Source organism: Ursus arctos, unplaced genomic scaffold (assembly GCF_023065955.2).
Source record: "Ursus arctos isolate Adak ecotype North America unplaced genomic scaffold, UrsArc2.0 scaffold_9, whole genome shotgun sequence".
NCBI classification, from domain to species: Eukaryota; Metazoa; Chordata; class Mammalia; order Carnivora; family Ursidae; genus Ursus; species Ursus arctos.
The window spans coordinates 38,812,999-38,830,858 of NW_026623111.1; the positions used below are offsets into that span (position 1 = coordinate 38,812,999).

Below are 17,860 nucleotides of genomic sequence, written 5' to 3' on the forward strand. Positions count from 1 at the left end.
TCTTAACCTCTTCTAGAACTATTAAAGGTCCTCACTGAACTACTGAAATAGCGCTCCTGAAATTCATTTTTGCAGGACTATCCCAGTGATGAGTACTGTGGAGTTCCATCGACCTTAACTGGTACCTTCCCTTGATTTACAGTTAAGTATGGACTACATTTTCCCTTTACTAACAGTTTCATAACAAAAGTAGTCAACGTGTTTGCTTAGAAACCAAACAATAACGGTCTTTTGTTGAGAACACTATCACCCCCTTCAACGAAAGGGTTTCAATTCTAGGTAGAAGAGTGGAAAATGAGACACTTACCCCTTAGACTTTGTGCTAGATCGAGGCCTGTACTCGTAAGATTCATCTTCAGTTCCATTCTGGCGTCTGTACCAGTCAAACAAGGTGCGAAGTAAGGAAGGGAGACAGTGCTCTGCTACTGAGCTCATAGAGCTTATCAACTGAAAACACAAGATATTACCAGAAGATAAAATACATCATTGAGGTACCACACTCCTAACTCTATTAGCCATCGTTGGGAAATGATTAACATTTCTAGGATAAACAGAGTAACTCAAATGCAATAAATGTGTTTTAAAATAAAAATAAGAATTAGGGGCTGATCCAAGTAACAAAGTGGGCTAAGTTTTACCCACTATTAAACTTTACCCACATCCATTCAGTGTAGCTTAGCAGCTTTCCACCTTTTTCCTGCCTCCATATACTACTCACATGTGTAAAAACATGACGCTGAGTAACAACCCTGATTATACAGATGGATACCTCTGGGAGAACTGGTATGCATAACATGAGAAAACCACACCTGCTTCCTTCCCCCCAGCCAGTTCCTCCATGCTCATGTGAACAAGAGGCTGTCAACATTGCCGCTAGAATGAATGAAGAGATGGAGGAACAGAGAAGACCACACTATATTAGAACCGTGCAAAAGCACCAGTTTGCTTTGTACCGCTCTGACACTGAACAGAGAATTATAATTACATTATTAATCTGCGACACCCATAAATGAACATATTAGAAACGTGCTGTAACAAGCTTTTAAAGCTTAGAATATATAACCAGACAGAGTAAAGATAAACGTCGTGGGATAAACAACTGGTATTCAATTTGAGGCATCCCTGAAACTACCTGAATTCTAGGTGAATATCAGATTCATTTCATGAATGAACTCAGCGTTCCTGTAGTGGCAGTAAGGCACACCAACTATCATTAGCAAGCAGTCCCTAAGGTCTCTCTTCATCTGGAGGATCTTGAGCAAAATACCGTTCTTCAGAGGAATTTCCATATCTGATGCAGCTCAGTGCTCAGAAAATTAATATTTCAAAGTATACAAACATGCTTCACTTTGTTTCTCTTAACTAAAAAATGATGGGTTGCAGGAATAGTCAAGGTCTTGTTCAGGTCCAGGACTACAGAAAGTTTCAGTTATTGCAGACAAATTGATACCTCTAGGAATTAAACATTTAATTTTCCTAATATTTTACAGTCTTCATACTTCATCCAAGGAAATAGAAAAGAATAAAACAGTTTATTTGACTGTGTAAGCGTTTTTCATTATCTCTGCCTTCCTTTTATCATGCTTTTATTTATAATTACCATAATTTGACAGGTAAATAGTTTCTAATATAGGAAATTAAAGTAGAAACAAGACTCTAATTTTATTTAACTAATTTTTCAATTTTATATTTTATTAACAATGAACAGTATCACTCAAAGGAAATTCTTTTAATATCTAAAGAAGAAACAATAAAATACCATCTGCTATTGTAAATATATATTTAAACAGTTTCTACCACACTTGGCTTTTTTACTGTGGAAAAAAAATTGAACTATGGGGCATGATCATTTAAAGTTTCATTAATCATTTATGTAAAAACAACAACAACATGGATATACTCCTTAAGAACACGGTTTAACAGGATTTCAAATTCTGATTATACATTTATTTATCATTAGTGGATTTAAGATCTGAATAATCTAAATATCTTTAAAACAATATAGTAATAACAGAAAAATAAAAATTGATAATTAGTAATACCTTTTGCAGTAACATTGAGATTTGAAGAGCCTTCTACAAAGTGATGTATATTCCTTTAACAGAGAACTAGCCTTCCTATCTATGGTTTCTTCTTAGGCCAGTGGCTACCTGATAAGTGTATGTGTTAGAATCCCCTAGGGAGCTACTGTAAACTACAGGTGTCGAGCACTTTGCTCTGGGTAACTCTGATGCAGAATTAGGCTGGAATCCAGATAATACAATATTTTGTTAAGTCTCCACCAGGTAATTCTAGCCAGTCATCTTTATCCAGTCAATTAGACTAATATGAACATTAATCTCTGTTTCCCAGATACATAATTATGAGAAAAATAGTCCAGGAATACTAGATACAAATGGAGAGCTAATCTGGGTTATTGGTTTTTTGCAAACAATCAATATATAATAAAACAATTCTTGAATGAACATAATTATGACAAACTTTACACTTGATTAAACATTTGATGTCAGCAAGGGGAAAGAATTAACATTATGGGAATATCACACTCAATTTTAGATATTAATGTTCCGGCTTAAGGTTCTGATAGCCCCAATAAGAAAAAACAAAATGTTAAAAGGTACAATACTGTGGGGCGCCTGGGTGGTTAAATGTCCAACTCTTTTTTTTTTTTTTTAAAGATTTTATTTATTTATTTGACAGAGAGAGAGACAGCCAGCGAGAGAGGGAACAAAAGCAGGGGGAGTGGGAGAGGAAGAAGCAGGCTCCCAGCGGAGGAGCCTGATGTGGGGCTCGATCCCAGAACGCCGGGATCACTCCCTGAGCCGAAGGCAGACGCTTAACAACTGAGCCACCCAGGCGCCCCTTAAGTGTCCAACTCTTGATTTCGGCTCAGGTCATGATCTCAGGATTGTGAGAGTAAGCTTCATGTCGACATGGAGGCTGCTTAAGATTCTCCTTCTCCCTCTACCCCTCGCGCACCCCCTTCTGTCCCTTTCTTAAAAAAAGAAAAAAAGTAAAATATTATGTAAAAATAGTATGAATTGGTACAAGGAAAGATTGAGGTATGTAATTAGAAACATTTTAAGAAAATTTCAAAGGGCACAGTAAAGAGATTACCAATGAAAAGTAGAAAGTTTTAAGATGCTAAATGACAGAAACCGGGGCACCTAGGTGGCTCAGTCGGTTAAGTGTTTGCCTTTGGCTCAGGTCATGATCACAGGGTCCTGGGATCGAGCCCCACGTTGGGCTCCTTGCTCAGCGGGGAGCCTGCTTCTCCCTCTCCCTCTGCTCCCCCCCTCCCCCTGCTTGTACTATCTCTCTGTGTGTCAAATAAATAAATAAAACCTTAAAAAAATAATGACAGAAATCAATCAAGTTCACAGATCATTCCATGAACTATAAAGTTTACAGTTCATAACTCCTATTTAGTTCATTAAAAAACAAACTACCAATTTCAAACTGAATCTAATGTGTAATGACAAACGATCACTAAACAAAATAAAATAATTTCTTAATATTGGATATATTTGGACCAGACTGTTAGGATGAACATTTTCCTTTCAGGAAAAAATATATCCCCAATATTGGCATACCTGGTCAAACTGAAGATCTTCACCTCTTTGAAGAGATCTAGACAATGGCTTCTCCTACGGTTAAAAAAAAAAAGCATATATACAAAATATTAGAAATCTTATATGATAAACAGATTCATGCATTGGTTTTGTTTATGTTCTCATTTGTAATTAGATTTATTTTAAACAAATGTAAGACTCCCTCTTGCCCAGGGTCACACAACTAGGATTCAAGCTCCAGCGATATGGCTTCATAGCCACAGCTCTCCCCACGATACCCTCCAAAGAGAGTGGCTGCAAGTCACATGATTGGGGGTGGAGGCGGGAGGTGCCCACAGAGGACAGAAAGCAAACATTGGTAGATGACTCCTAGTTTTCCAGTTTGTGCACGGATGGATGGATGATGGTACCATCCTTTGGAAGTGGGAACACAATGGGAAGACAAAGTTTGGGTGGAAGGATATACTTTGGTCATGTTGACTTTGAAGTCCCTGTAAGCCATAAAAGAGAAGATGTTGACTAATAGGGGCTTGAAGAACACGGGACAGATTAGCCTACAGATATAAATTTGGAAGTCATCAGTGTACGGAAAGTAATCAACTTCATAAAACAAAGCCAATTACCTAAAAAGATGTTAAGAAAGAAGGTGCCTAGATTTGAATTTTGAGAAACTCAAACAGTTACCTTTTATGTACTCAACCACATGAGATGTCAATGCTGCCTAAATTCTATCAATTTAACATGATCCTTTTTTTTCTTTTTTTACAATGTTCATATGGAGAAATAATCAGGAATAACAAAAACTTAAGACACTACAGATCACTGTTTCAGTAAAGAAAACACACAAATACACATGGAAAAATAATAAGGGTAGAAATTCAAACATTGGGGCAAAGATGGAAAGTTTAACATACGGTGTTGGGACAATTAGGTTTTCTGAAGGAACAATTAAATGGGCTCATTAACCCAGTGATTCCTAAATGTTTTCAAGATTTAAATATAAGAAATAAAATCACTAAAACCCTAAAAGAAAAAGAAATCCTAGAAGACAGTAGTTTTTTTTTAACAAGCTCAGCTATTTCTAAATATGACTGAAATACAGAAACAAAACAAACAAAAATAGTAAATTCAACCACATACAAATAAAAAATGTAAAAGTATATGCATGGTTAAAAAAAACATGAAAAAAGAAGGACAAATGACAAAATAGGAAAAAATATCTGCAATAGATATTTAGACTAAGGAATAATTTCCTTACTATACAAAGAGTTCCTACAGATCATTAGGGGGAAAAAACCAATAATCCAATAGAAAAACTATATAAAGAATCAACGGACTGTTCGCAAAAAGGAAATGTTTATTATAGCTCAGAAATGTTTATTCATATACTTAACCTCACCCACAAGAGAAAGACAAGTTAAAAACCCAAAGAAATACTACCTATCTGACCTCCAAAGTTCAAAAAGTCTGATAGCACAATGTGCTGGTGAGGTTACCTATGAAATGATGCCAATGAGAAATCAGTAGGTAGCAATCTCCTTTAAAAACTATTTGGCAACATTTGCCAAAATGCTGAAATGTATACAACCTTTGACTCAGAAAAATTTCACTTAAGTATTTGTGTTATATAGTCACATATCCACAAAATGATGTTCAAAAAAAGAGTATTTACTACAGCTTCATTTGCAAAAGCAAAATGAGAAATAAATAAAAGCCTACATATATTAATACACATCTGCAGAGTACCATAAAGACTTTTAAAAGAATGGCACAACTCTGTATGTATTAACATGGAAAAGTCTCCTGGTATAATGACTGCATACCCCCCCCCCACACACACGTTTGCTACTAAATACACAGAATAGCTTTAAAAAAAAGAAAATAGAAATATGTGTTTGCAAGTGGGAAAAGAAACTGGATAGTTAGGAAAAAGGGAGGGTTGGGGGCTGGGAGTGGAAAGTTGTTACTACGTAGATTTTTGTACCACCTGAACTTACAGACGACAGAAGCCAAGGGAAAAGAGTACCACATGAAGAAAGAGTGCACGGACAGTGAAACATGGTACTTTCAGGAGGTGACCTTTCAGTATGGTTGCTTCCTATTAATCTGAATGGCATCAGGAAAAGCTTCCAATTTAGTGTTGTGTCTTCCTTTAGCACACAACAGCACTGGAATCTTTTTTTTTTTTTTTAACTTTCCATTTGTTCTGTTCATTTGTTTGCTGAAAAACCACATACTGAGTTCCTACTATGAGCAAGCAACATCTGTGAACCAAAGAGGGCTCAGACGACTCACTGTGGAAAGCTTAGACCCTTTACACTTCAACCAATGGGTCTGGGGGACATAACTGGTAGTAAAGTCTCCCCACCCTCTCTCACCTGCATGTGCACTCTTCCTTGCTTGTATGAAGAAATGACCTAAAAGAGGTCAGTCCAGATCACTGTCTATAGTTAGTATAGAGTGTCATGGGGGCGGGGGCACCTGGGTGGCTCAGTTAAGCGTCCCACTCTTGATTTTGGCTCAGGTCATATCAGGGTCATGAGATCCAGCCTCACATCAAGATGCTCTCTCTCCCCCAACTCTCTCTCCCTCTCTGGAAGGAAGGAAGACATTGGAACATAAAGGGGCCTTCACCCAGTAGAAAACAAAGGAGTGAAGGAATGGGCTGTGATATTATGTTGCAATGGGTTGAGAGGAAGGGGGAACAAAGAAAATCCTACGCAGATAGAAGTTTTGATGGAAACTGGACACTGCAATGGTTAATTTTATGTCACGGGGTACCCTGTGATGTTTGGTCAAACATTTTCTCTGTGTGCCTGTGAGGATGTTTTGAGATGAGATTAACATTTGAATTGGTAGACCAGGTAGACTGAGACTCCCTTATGTAGGTGGGCTTCATCCAATCTGTTGAAAGCCTGAGAAGAGCCAAAAGGCTGACCTTTCCTGGAGTGAGAAGGAACTCGTCCTGCCTGACTACACTGAGCTGGGGCGTCAGGCTAGCCCCACCCCTTTTCCCATGTCAAACTGAAACATGGGCTCTTCTTGGACCGGCTTTCACACTGGACCTTACACCACCAGCTCTCCTGGGTCCCCAGCCTGCCCACTGCAGACCCTGGGACTTCTCAGCCTCCAGGATCATGTGGGCCAATTCCTTCCAATAAATCTCTTTTTATACACACATACCCTATTGGTTCTGTTTCTCTGGAGAATCCTAACTACTAAAAACATTTCAGATTTAATTTCCTCTTTGAACCAAAGAAAGAATATGTCCCAGAGCGGGGTAAAATGTGTTCCACATTTACAAAAGGCATACGGAAGGACATTAACTAAGCAGTTAAAAATAAGAAGCAACATCAAAGTACAACAATGGGGAATTTGGGTCAAAAAATCATGGTATAGCTACACATTAGAGTATTGCGTAGCCAGTAAAGTGACAGATAGAACTAAATTTGTAGATTGGGAAAATGTTCTCAATGTAGTAATTAGAGAAAACAGATATAATACTCTTATAAAAAGATAAAATGTATATGCGGTGGTTTATACAAATAAATACATTTAAAGCTCTAGAAATATATTTACCACACACTAGTAATAAGAAAAATAATAGGTTGTTTTGTGTTTGTACCATTAGTTTACTTTTATTTTCTGTATTTTTTTTTTTTTTTACAAAGAATGCAGATTACTTCCTCTCATTCTTAAACTTGAGGGCTGTTTTGGAGTTTCCCATGCGTGGTGGTATCCAGCAAATCCATTTAATTTTAGAACAATGTACGTACGGTACAACCATGAAAGTTATGGTTACAGAACAGACATGTTTTAAAATATGAGAAAAAAAGTAACAAAATCATGAATTATGAAGAAGTGAAATGGTTTAATTTCCTCATTTTCAAATCCAATCGTCACCAAACCTCCATATACACATATATCTCTGTATATCTGTTTCTTTACATTTAGCTTTAAAGATTTCTTTTTTAAAAGATTTTATTTATTTGACAGAGAGAGAAAGAGAGAGAGAACAAGCAAGCGTGAGCAGGGAGAGCAGCAGAAGGAGAGGGAGAACCAGGCTCCCCACTGAGCAGGGAGCCCGCCACGGGGCTCAATCCCAGGGCTCGGGGATCGGGACCTGAACCCAAGGGAGAGAGCCCAACACGGGGCTCAATCCCAGGACCCGGGGATCATGACCTGAGCCCAAGGCAGATGCTTAACCAACTGAGCCACCCAAACACCCCAGCTTTAAAGATCTCTTAGGAATTATTCTCTCTAGAACAGAAAACGTTACCTGAAATTCAGAAATTAAATCATTTTAATTTCAGTTTCTTTTTGCTCTGTTTAATTCAAACAATTTAACATAATTACTTTACCTTAAGACAGCACATACAATGTGATCCTTTTTGTGCGTCTTCCTACCTCCTTGCCTTGCTGGCTGGGATTATGTTCAAATATACGATGACTGTTTTGTTGAGATTTTTAGGATGATTTTCTAAACTCTCTATGTTATGCTTTCTTATTGAATTTTAAATACATATTAAATATGTATCAAAGAAAACAAACATCATCCTTCTATGAAAGAAATGAGAATTCAGAAATATGTATATTTTGAAGCTTCTTTATCTGGTAGAGTCCTATCACCTTCCGTCATTCACAGCTAATCTCGATGAAAACACACCCACACATATATTTGCCACTGAAATGTAAAAATGCCAATCTAGCTATCAGTGAAACATGTTTCTAACTAATTTGAATGGGATTGGGAAAGCACCTGAATTCTGGGGCACTTTCCTTTCTTAACGGGGATAGGTTTTTGGCATGTCCTTGGCACTTGGGCCCTCACAGGCTAAGCACACATGGGTGATTATCTTGCAGAACAAGTTTTGTATTTTGTATTTCGAAAACCAAGCTACACCTCATTTACATGCACCACGATGCTGCTGCACGACAGTATATGTGCCCAATTAGCTCTCAAACTTCAGTAAAACACAGAGTCCTAGAGCAGTTCCATAGAACGCTGTTTCTAAAAGTATCTGAAAGTTTGAAAAATAATGAGCTAAAGGGCCTTTACTAACCTAATAGGAACTATTTATTTAAGGTGAGAGGTTGGGGAAGACAACAAGCAGCTTCTTCGCACTCACTTCATCCCCTTTTAGGCTGTAAGTCTAAAGGCCGTCAGTGATATTTTGAGGACTGCTGGTCTAAGTGGTTTATTACTCACACGGCATGTTTATACACTAGAGTGATGGCCAAGCAGAATGAGAAAGCTTTTCAGAAACACAACGTTGTTTCATTTAACATATTTTATTTCTCAACAAACTCATGCTTCCTCAAAGATTTCTGAAGATCTGACATCCTCACTGAGCTTTCCCTAAACCAGGAAATGGAGGTAGACTATTTTTTCCGTAATAAGAACTCAGAAATGATTTTTGAATGCAAAAGGATGCTCAAGTTACCATAAGTACAAAAACATAAAATAAGTGTACTGCACTAAACAGAAATTACTAATCAAGAACGCTGTACTAACCTCTCAGATTAATTATAGGATGACTGAGGACACCCTCATCATTGCTCAAGCAGTTGTGGTGTCTTCCAATATGACATTTTGAAAAGATACACCATTTAAAAATGTTTATAGCACATGCAACCCATTATAACAACTAAAAAGAACAGAAATTATTCTCTATATTCATGCATGTATGCAAAGACTTTTGTGCAAAAATGTTTACTGCATTTTTTCACAGTAGCCCCAAATTAAGGTAACTCCCAAACCACCTATCAATAGACTAGTAAAAAACATTATGCTACATTCTTTTATTAAAATAATATTCAACTGTTAAAAAGAATAAGACAAATTTATATAGGCTACTGTAGAACAATCTCCAGTTTACATTGTTAAAAATATCCAGGTACAGAAACACACACACACACACACACACACACACACACACACACACACACAAAACCTCCCATTTGTGCTTAAAAAAAGGTGGCAGGTGCTACAGAGATGGATAGCAGACATGAAAAACAATGGACTAAAAACTGTGGACAGTGTTTATCTTGATCCAAAATGGAAATAAGAGTCATTACTTTTGTTATATAAAATTTAGAACTATTTTCATTTTATAATGTCATTATTTCATAATAATATAAAAAACTAATAATGAGGGGCACCTGGGTGGCTCAGTCAGTTGAGCATCCAACTCTTGATTTCAGCTCAGGTCATGCATGATCTCGGGGTCGTGAGATCGAGCCCTGCTTTGGGCTCCACACTCAGCGGGGAGTCTTCTTGGGATTCTTTCTCTCCCTCTCCTTATGTCCACCCCTCAAATAAATAAATAAATCTTAAAAAAAAAAAAAAAAGGAAACTAAAAATGATTCTAAGGCTCCCAATCCTTTCTGTTCTAATTTGATTCTTTAACTAGTATTTGTATAGAGTATCAAAAGCAACATGTAGCCTCCAGGGAAAGCAAGAGCGTTTACTGAAAAGATTTTGGTAGCATTAACAACAATATGGAAATATCTCAATAATTAGCAATTAAAGAGAGTAGGTTGAACACACACACACACACAGCCTCCATTCTCTCCTAAAACCCAACCAAGACAACAGTAAAAGAATTTTTAGAAGACTTAAAAATTAAAACCAAAAGTGCAGAGAGAATGGGAGAGACAATAAAGAGCCGATGGAAAAGCCCAACCAACACATTTTGTCCAACAAGAGTGAGTTCTAAGCAAGCAAGGAGAAAAGTCAGGTGTCTACTCATCCACGCAGCCACTCACTTATTCACCTGAACTATTTACTGAGTGTACAGTATGCCAGGCGCAGTTCTAGGCTCTGGAGACACGACCATGAGCAAAATGGAAAACATTCCCTGTCCTCATGAGGCTAAAAGTCTAATCAGAAGACAAGTAAAATATCTATTCTCTTAGACTTCAGGATAGGGGATGGGCGGTGAGATTTTAGAAGGACCACTGAGAAGATGACACTTAAGTACAACAGGGGGAAAGTGGGCGAGCTTGCCACACAGGGTGAAGGAAAGATAATCTAAGTCAATACTTTGCAATTCCTGAAGATCTGGAGAACTTTGGTATTCTGAAAGCGTTGGTAAAGGTGAAGTTAAAAACAAGAGGGTTGGGGCGCCTGGGTGGTGCAGTCGTTAAGCGTCTGCCTTTGGCTCAGGGCGTGATCCCGGCGTTATGGGATTGAACCCCACATCAGGCTCCTCCGCTAGGAGCCTGCTTCTTCCTCTCCCACTCCCCCGGCTTGTGTTCCCTCTCTCGCTGGCTGTCTCTCTCTGTTAAACAAATGAATAAAATCTTTAAAAACAAAAACAAGAGGGTTGAAGGATTAAGAAAAACTGAGACCCTCCTTTTCCTTCCCTTCAGCAGCTCTGTCTGCCCAGCAGGTTAACCATCTTCCACCTTAGCCACAGAATGGTTGTCCTTTTCAGGAAAGGGCAAAACAGAAATGCTGACCGGTGGATGCTGTATTCAAGGACAAGGTAACACAATGAAGACAGGGAGCTCAAGTAAACATTAATAAACCAAATACCAAAAAACCCACTTATCTTCTGCCTCGAGAACCCCAGAACATCAGCTAAACCCTGCCATTTGGGGTACTGGAAGGACCTTCTCTAGGGACTCTGACAAACCCCACAAACAGATCTGACATTGATGATTTATTCAGATGATTACGCACCGAAGACCACAGTCAAAAGGCCTATCCACCTGGGTTTGCGACGTTTACTGCCTTGGTTGTAAAACAGAACAAGTTACAATGGACATACACGTAAGGGGAAGGCAAAACTTTTAGAAGAAACATTTCATATGGGGAGAAAATTTTTTTAAAAATTATGTATATGTATTTAATATTCTCAAAAAAATAGTGGATATTTCGGAGTTGTAAAAATGCTGGACCTAAACCAAATACATAAAATCTAAATGGGCAGGTGATTGGGTAAAGCCTTTTTCTTATCTTCTTTTCCAGTCACTGGAAAGCTAAAAGATTAACAGATAAGCTAGAACGTGCCTGGATCATTACGAGGATTGATCCGCCCCTTTCAGGAAGAAAGAGACCTAAGGTACTGGATTGTAGTTTGCAAGCTGCAATCTAAATTAGTGATTGCCCATCCTTCCCCAATCTTTCCCCTAAAATGAAAATGAAGTTGTGGCTAAAAATTAAGCTCTGCTAATCTTCAAAGCTTTCGGTCTCCTTATTTTATTATGGCTTCTAATAGAAGAGTGAGAAGGCCAGTTCTCTCATTTTAGTGATAGATTAGTTCTTTCAGCAAAATCCACTCACATCTGTGCTTCTAAGTTTTTATGTAACTTACTGTCCAACTGATCATGAGACATGCTGGTCTCCTTTTATTTAACAATCCATGGATGCTATTTTCTTTAAAGTGACCCTGCAAGAGTTTCATTCAAGAACTCAAAGAGACTCATCTTGGATGCTTTTTTATTACCAAAAAACATACTGAATAAATTTCACAATAAATGAAATCACAATAAACAAATTTGAAGCTGTAATATAAACACTGTCACAGTATTAAATGTATGAATGTCTAATCTTTTTAATTTTTTTAAATTTTTAAAATTTATTCCAGAGTGGGGGAGCAGAGGGACGAGCAGACTCCACACTGAGCCCAGAGCCTGATGCGGGGCTCGATCCCAGGACCCCGAGATCATGACCTGAGCTGAAACCAAGGGTCAAATGCTTGGTCAAGGCCCCTATCATTGTCTAATCTTGATGCTGGGTGGCATTTGTCCTTGCTTGCTACAGTGCATAACACTGGGGGTTTTCCTGGTACGTCAGGAAGAGTAAACAGGGAGTGCTTCTTCTAAGTACAATGGGAGGGTAAAAATACCAATTTTCCGATGGAATCCTCACCACTACTCACCAAATTTTATAATCTCAGATTATATAGCAGATTTCTCTGAAATTAGCTACTAAATTACAGAATAAAATAAAGTCAGCATGAGACTATGATGAAAGAACTATTAAAAGCTCTGGCCAGAACGATGGCATTATGTTTTGTTAGAAGAACAAAGGGCACACACCAGAGCGATGTTCTTTAAGGCTAAAGTCAACTTAAAATACCAATCTTTACTAGGCACCCTCTGCTAGGCATCCACCACCACAGGCAAGGAAGACCTGGCTGTATCAAGTAGCTCACATCAGAGGAGTTAAACATGTAAGCAATTAATATGACGATGTCAGAATCTAGGAGTATGAAAAGTTATTATGATAAAACAAAGACTCGTACAACTTGAAGAGGATCACTGTGTGAGAGGGAACATGTGGGGAGTCTGGAAGGATGAGTAGAGGCTTAAAGTACAGAAGAGTAAGAGTATTGTGGATCAAGAGAAAAATAAGAACAAACACACCAGACAAAAGAATATACAGAGGATACGTTTAGTGTCATAGCATACATCAGGATAAAGGAGAATCCCGAAACATCATACAAACTGTAATAAGACTGTAAAGAGGTTGGAATGACCCACCGGGAACTTGAATTCATTTCATAGCAACGAAAAGTGAGCAAGATTTTTTAAAGGAAAAAGGTAATAGTATTTGTTTTAGATGATGTTTTAGATGTCTGGTGAGAGCAAGACAAATGGAAAGGTGATAAACCACTTATTTTCTGGTTATTGCAATGATTTAATATGAGTGAAGCTGACCTTGAGCTAGGACTCTGACAATGGCATTGGAAGAAAAGAAAGGAGGACATAAAATCGCCATTTTATAAACTCAGTCAAATTAGGTAATTTCACCCATATTTTCTTTTAATGCTTTTATTCTCAAGAACTTTATATTTCAAAATTAAAACTCCTTTAATATACAATATTTAAGAGCTGACAGGACCATACCACGCGTTGCTATTAAATATTCTACAAAATAAAAAATAAATATTTTATAAAATAGGTGAAGTTTTGTTGTTTTTTTTTTAAAGTGCTGTGCGAGTTGAAAGTTGCTGAAGCCCGGGGCGCCTGGCTGGCTCAGTCGGTGGGGGGTATAACTCCTGATCTCAGGGTTGTGAGTTTGAACCCCGTGTTGGGAACAGAGATTACTTAAAAAACAAAATCTTTAGGGGCGCCAGGGTGGCTCAGTCAGTTAAGCATCTGCCTTCAGCTCAGGTCATTATCTTGGGGCCCTGGGATCGAGCCCCTCAAGATGCTCCCTGCTCAGCGGGGAGTCTGCTTCTCCCTCTGCCTCTGCCCCTCCCCCTGCTTGTGCACTCTCAAATAAATAAATAAAATCTTAAAAAAAATAAAATCTGTAAAAGGAAGGAAGGAAGGAAGGAAGGAAGGAAGGAAGGAAGGAAGGAAGGAAACAAGCGAGGGAAAGGAAGAGAAAGGAAGGAAGGAAAGGAGGGAGGAAGAGAGGAAGGGGGAGGGGGAGAGAGAGAGGGAGAGAGAGAGAAAGAGAGAAAGACAGAAGGAAAGAGAGAAGAGAGAAGGAAAGAGAGAGAGAAAGACAGAGAGAAAGAAAAAGAGAGAAAGAAAGAACAAACGAACGAACTTAAGTAAGTTGTTGAGGCCGGGCAATGGGTCTTGGAGGGTTCATTACACTATAATCTACTTTTATATAAACTTGAAATTTTTCATAAACATTTTTCTTTTTTCAGGTTTCCCGAGCTATAACTGACAAATGCAGGTGTAATATATTTAAAGTGTAGAGTGTGATGGTTTGATGGATGTACACATTGAGTTAATTAACATGTCCACCACTTTACATATTTACTTTCTGGTGAAAACATTTCAGTTCTACTCTCAGCAAATTTCAAGTTTATAATACAGTATTATCAACTGGTCACCATGTTCCATAAACTTTTTTAATGTATATATTCTTTAAAGCGGTTCCCTTTCTTACTGTATGCTGGTTAAGCAGGCGACTATAGCACACTATCAAGTAATTCACAGCCACTGATGAAGAACATTTTACAGATTAAGCACATTTAAAATCAAACCTCATAATCATTAATTCATATCTATGAGTTCTCGTAATCCTTATTTCTAAGGTGGAACTTTGTATACATGCTGTAAATATATACGCACTGATAAAAACAAAATCATTAATTTGTTACATAGAAAGCAACTGTGGGATGATTTAAATTGAATACGGAGAGCTGCACGGTTTTGAAACATACATTTTGGCTAATGATCTTACATATTATTTTTATTAGATCTCAAACACATTCTTGCAGAGATGCTTTTTTTCACAGTAGTTTCTTCTCAATGACAGCAAGAAACTCGCTCACAGGCACGGGCGTATCCACTCACATTCCTTCGCAATCTTGGCAACGTTAATTTTCTTAGTGAGGTAGGACTTAAGAACACAGAACAGTACCTCCTTCAATTTCCCACCTTTCTTAGGTCATCACCTATTCTCTCTTCTGTTCCTTTCCCCCCTTCCTTCCTAGGTAGGAAGTATAGCAAAGTGAGTAAGCCTACAGGTTCTGAAGCCATTATTGTGTCTAACTCCTCATTCTGCCATTCAGTGGCTTCGAGCTTCAGCCAAGTAACAAACCCTTTGGGTCTCAACTCGCTGGTGAAAACCTGTCCCTAACCTAGCTGCGTAAGGAATAAATCCATCTCGGCCGTTACATCCTCCACCTCCGTCTTCATTGTGATCATACTGGTTTTGACACTGTGATCTTGACACATCACATATCCAGCCCCTTCAAACTGCCAACGTTATTTCCCAAAGTTGTATCACCCTACTAAAACCGTTCTCAGGCTGTTTAATCCCTAAGTCCAGTAACTTCTCTCAGCGTTCACTGTACTCTTCCCTCTGTATCATTTGACAATAATAATGCTATTCTATCCTCTCTCTTGATCATCATCTGCTCTTTTGGCTTTATCACCCTCTCACAGACGATGCCAAAATCTCTATTTCTGGTCATCATTTCTGGTCACCGACAAAGAATTCCCAGCTACCAATAAAATAAGCCCACATGGTTTACATTACCAGTATCTCAAGCTTATCATACACACAAGAAAAATTATCTTATTCTCCTTTCCTACCCCAATAATATTCTTGTGTTCTTTAATCTAATATCATCTCTTCTAACACTTCAAAGAACTTTTAACCTTTACTTTCCCTCAAAACACCTCCTCCTATTTGTTGAGTTCTACTAATTGTTATCTTACTTTCTTCTCCAACCACTTCGACTGTTAATGGCCTAATTCAAGACTCTTTTCATTCCAGCCTGAATTATATACAGTAGCTAAACAGTAGTCTCTGCCTTCAAAGATTTTAAGTCATCTCTGCACCCAACGTGGGGCTCAAACTCACAACCCAGAGATCAAGAGTCATATGCTGTACCCACTGAGCCAGCCAGGCATCCCTCTAGTCTCTGCCTTTAATCTCTTCTCCCTGCTAGCGTCCAACCACTGTATTATCTATCACAGCAGCCTTCACAACCCCTCAGAATCTGACTCAAACATTTGTTTTCAGTCTTTCTCTTCCTTTCTCTTTACCATGAGTTCTAATCACGTGGAGCTTAAGTATGCCTCATGCACTATACGTCTAAAAATAAGCTTACTGTTTTATTATAAGTTTGGCCACTGCCATAGCATCAACTTGCAGAATATTCTAGATTTTCCTTTATTTTCTCTTAGGTTTTTTTTTTTCCCCCCAAGATTTTATTTATTTATTTGACACAGATAGAGACAGCCAGCGAGAGAGGGAACACAAGCAGGGAGAGTGGGAGAGGAAGAAGCAGGCTCATAGCAGAGGAGCCTGATGTGGGGCTCGATCCTGTAACACCGGGATCACGCCCTGAGCTGAAGGCAGACGCTTAACCGCTGTGCCACCCAGGCGCCCCTATTTTCTCTTAGGTTTTATCTTTCTCAACCATTCCCATTGGTGAAATCCATTTTTGTTCTTTGGTGACCTGCAGTAACTTATCAAGATGGATTCTAAAGTCATTACAGCTTCCTAGATCACCACTTTACTAACCCATCTCTTTATTTTTAAGACTTTATTTTTTTAGAGCAGTTTCAGGTTCCCAGCAAAATTGAGTGGAAGGTACAGATTTCCCATACACCCCATCCCACACGTGCAGAGCCTCGCTACCAGAGTGGTACATTTGTGACTACTGATAAAACTACAATGACACTTCCTAATCATCTAAATTCTGTAATTTACATTACAGTCCACTCTTGGTGTTGTACATTTTGTGGGTATGGGCAAACATATGATGACATGTGTCTACCAATGCAGTATTACACAGAGTTATTTTCACTGCCCTAAAAATCCTCTTTCTTCTGCCTATTTGTTCCTCCAGCCCCAGCCCCTATCACCACTGTTCATTTTACTGTCTCCATAGTTTTGCCTTTTTAAGAATGTCATAGAGCTGGGATTATACAGTAAGCAGCCTTTTCAGACTGGCTTCCTTTAATTTTTTTTTCAAGTACAATATTTCCTTTGGAAATTTTGTATTATAATGGTTAATACGAAAGTTAAGAAAATATTTCAGATTTATAGGTCAGCTCTACTTACCAAGGGTTCAGCCATTACAACTTCAATTTTCTTTTCAGCCTGAACAGCAAATTCTGCAAAGAGGCTCTTGATGACATATTCACCAGGCTTGACATCTGGGTCAATCGTAATGCTTGACATGATGATATTCTTTTTCCCCAAAGTGGAATGAAAGTTGGTGGAAGCACAGTACTTATTCACTTTGCTGACTGGTGCTGAAGCTAAACATAAAAGAAACAAAAGAACTCTAATTAATCAATACAATAATGAGACCCACCATAACCACCCTATTTAATATGCACTCTGTCCCTAAACCCCATCCAGATCTCCCAATCTGTATTATCAGACTCTATTTTTATCACACTTGCTACATTCTAACAAATTGCCCAAATGTAATTTACTTATGTGTTTTTATGTACTGTTTTTCTCTCGACCCTACTAATGTGAATTTCCTAAGAACAGGGATTCTCTTTTTGTCTTTTTTGTTCATCAATGAATCCCAAGTGCCTAGAACAATGCCTAGCATATACTGGGTATATAATAAATACATAATGAATGAAATGAATTCTAAACAAAGTGATGTGCAAAGAAGGAAATAAAACAGATGTGAATAAAGGAAACCAGATTGGCTAGGGCATTGAAAGATACTATTCTGGAAAGCATGATTAGGAAAAGGCTTCACTGAAGAAGCCACATTTGAACTCGTCTGGATGATGAAAGACGGGCAGCAAGGCAAAGCACCAGGAACACAAAGTGCTAAATTGAGTGAGCATGTTTGATAAACAAAAAGAAGACCAGTGTGGCTGGAGCTCAA

The 17,860-nt window shown here is 38.2% G+C and overlaps 1 protein-coding gene across 7 annotated transcripts in view; it reads right to left on the minus strand.

Annotated features, from left to right (window-relative positions):
* The window catches only part of FRYL (FRY like transcription coactivator), a 247,256-nt gene that overhangs the window by 119,373 nt on the left and 110,023 nt on the right, over window positions 1–17,860 (minus strand). For all 7 annotated transcript variants that reach the window (XM_057309789.1, XM_057309790.1, XM_057309788.1 and 4 more), the window contains 3 exons: window positions 17,068–17,267; window positions 3,594–3,647; window positions 308–447 (listed from right to left, as the gene is read on the minus strand). In XM_057309789.1, the coding sequence (XP_057165772.1) occupies window positions 308–447; window positions 3,594–3,647; window positions 17,068–17,187 (314 nt within the window). In that variant the 5' untranslated portion in view covers window positions 17,188–17,267. The remainder of the gene's footprint in view (window positions 1–307; window positions 448–3,593; window positions 3,648–17,067; window positions 17,268–17,860) is intronic.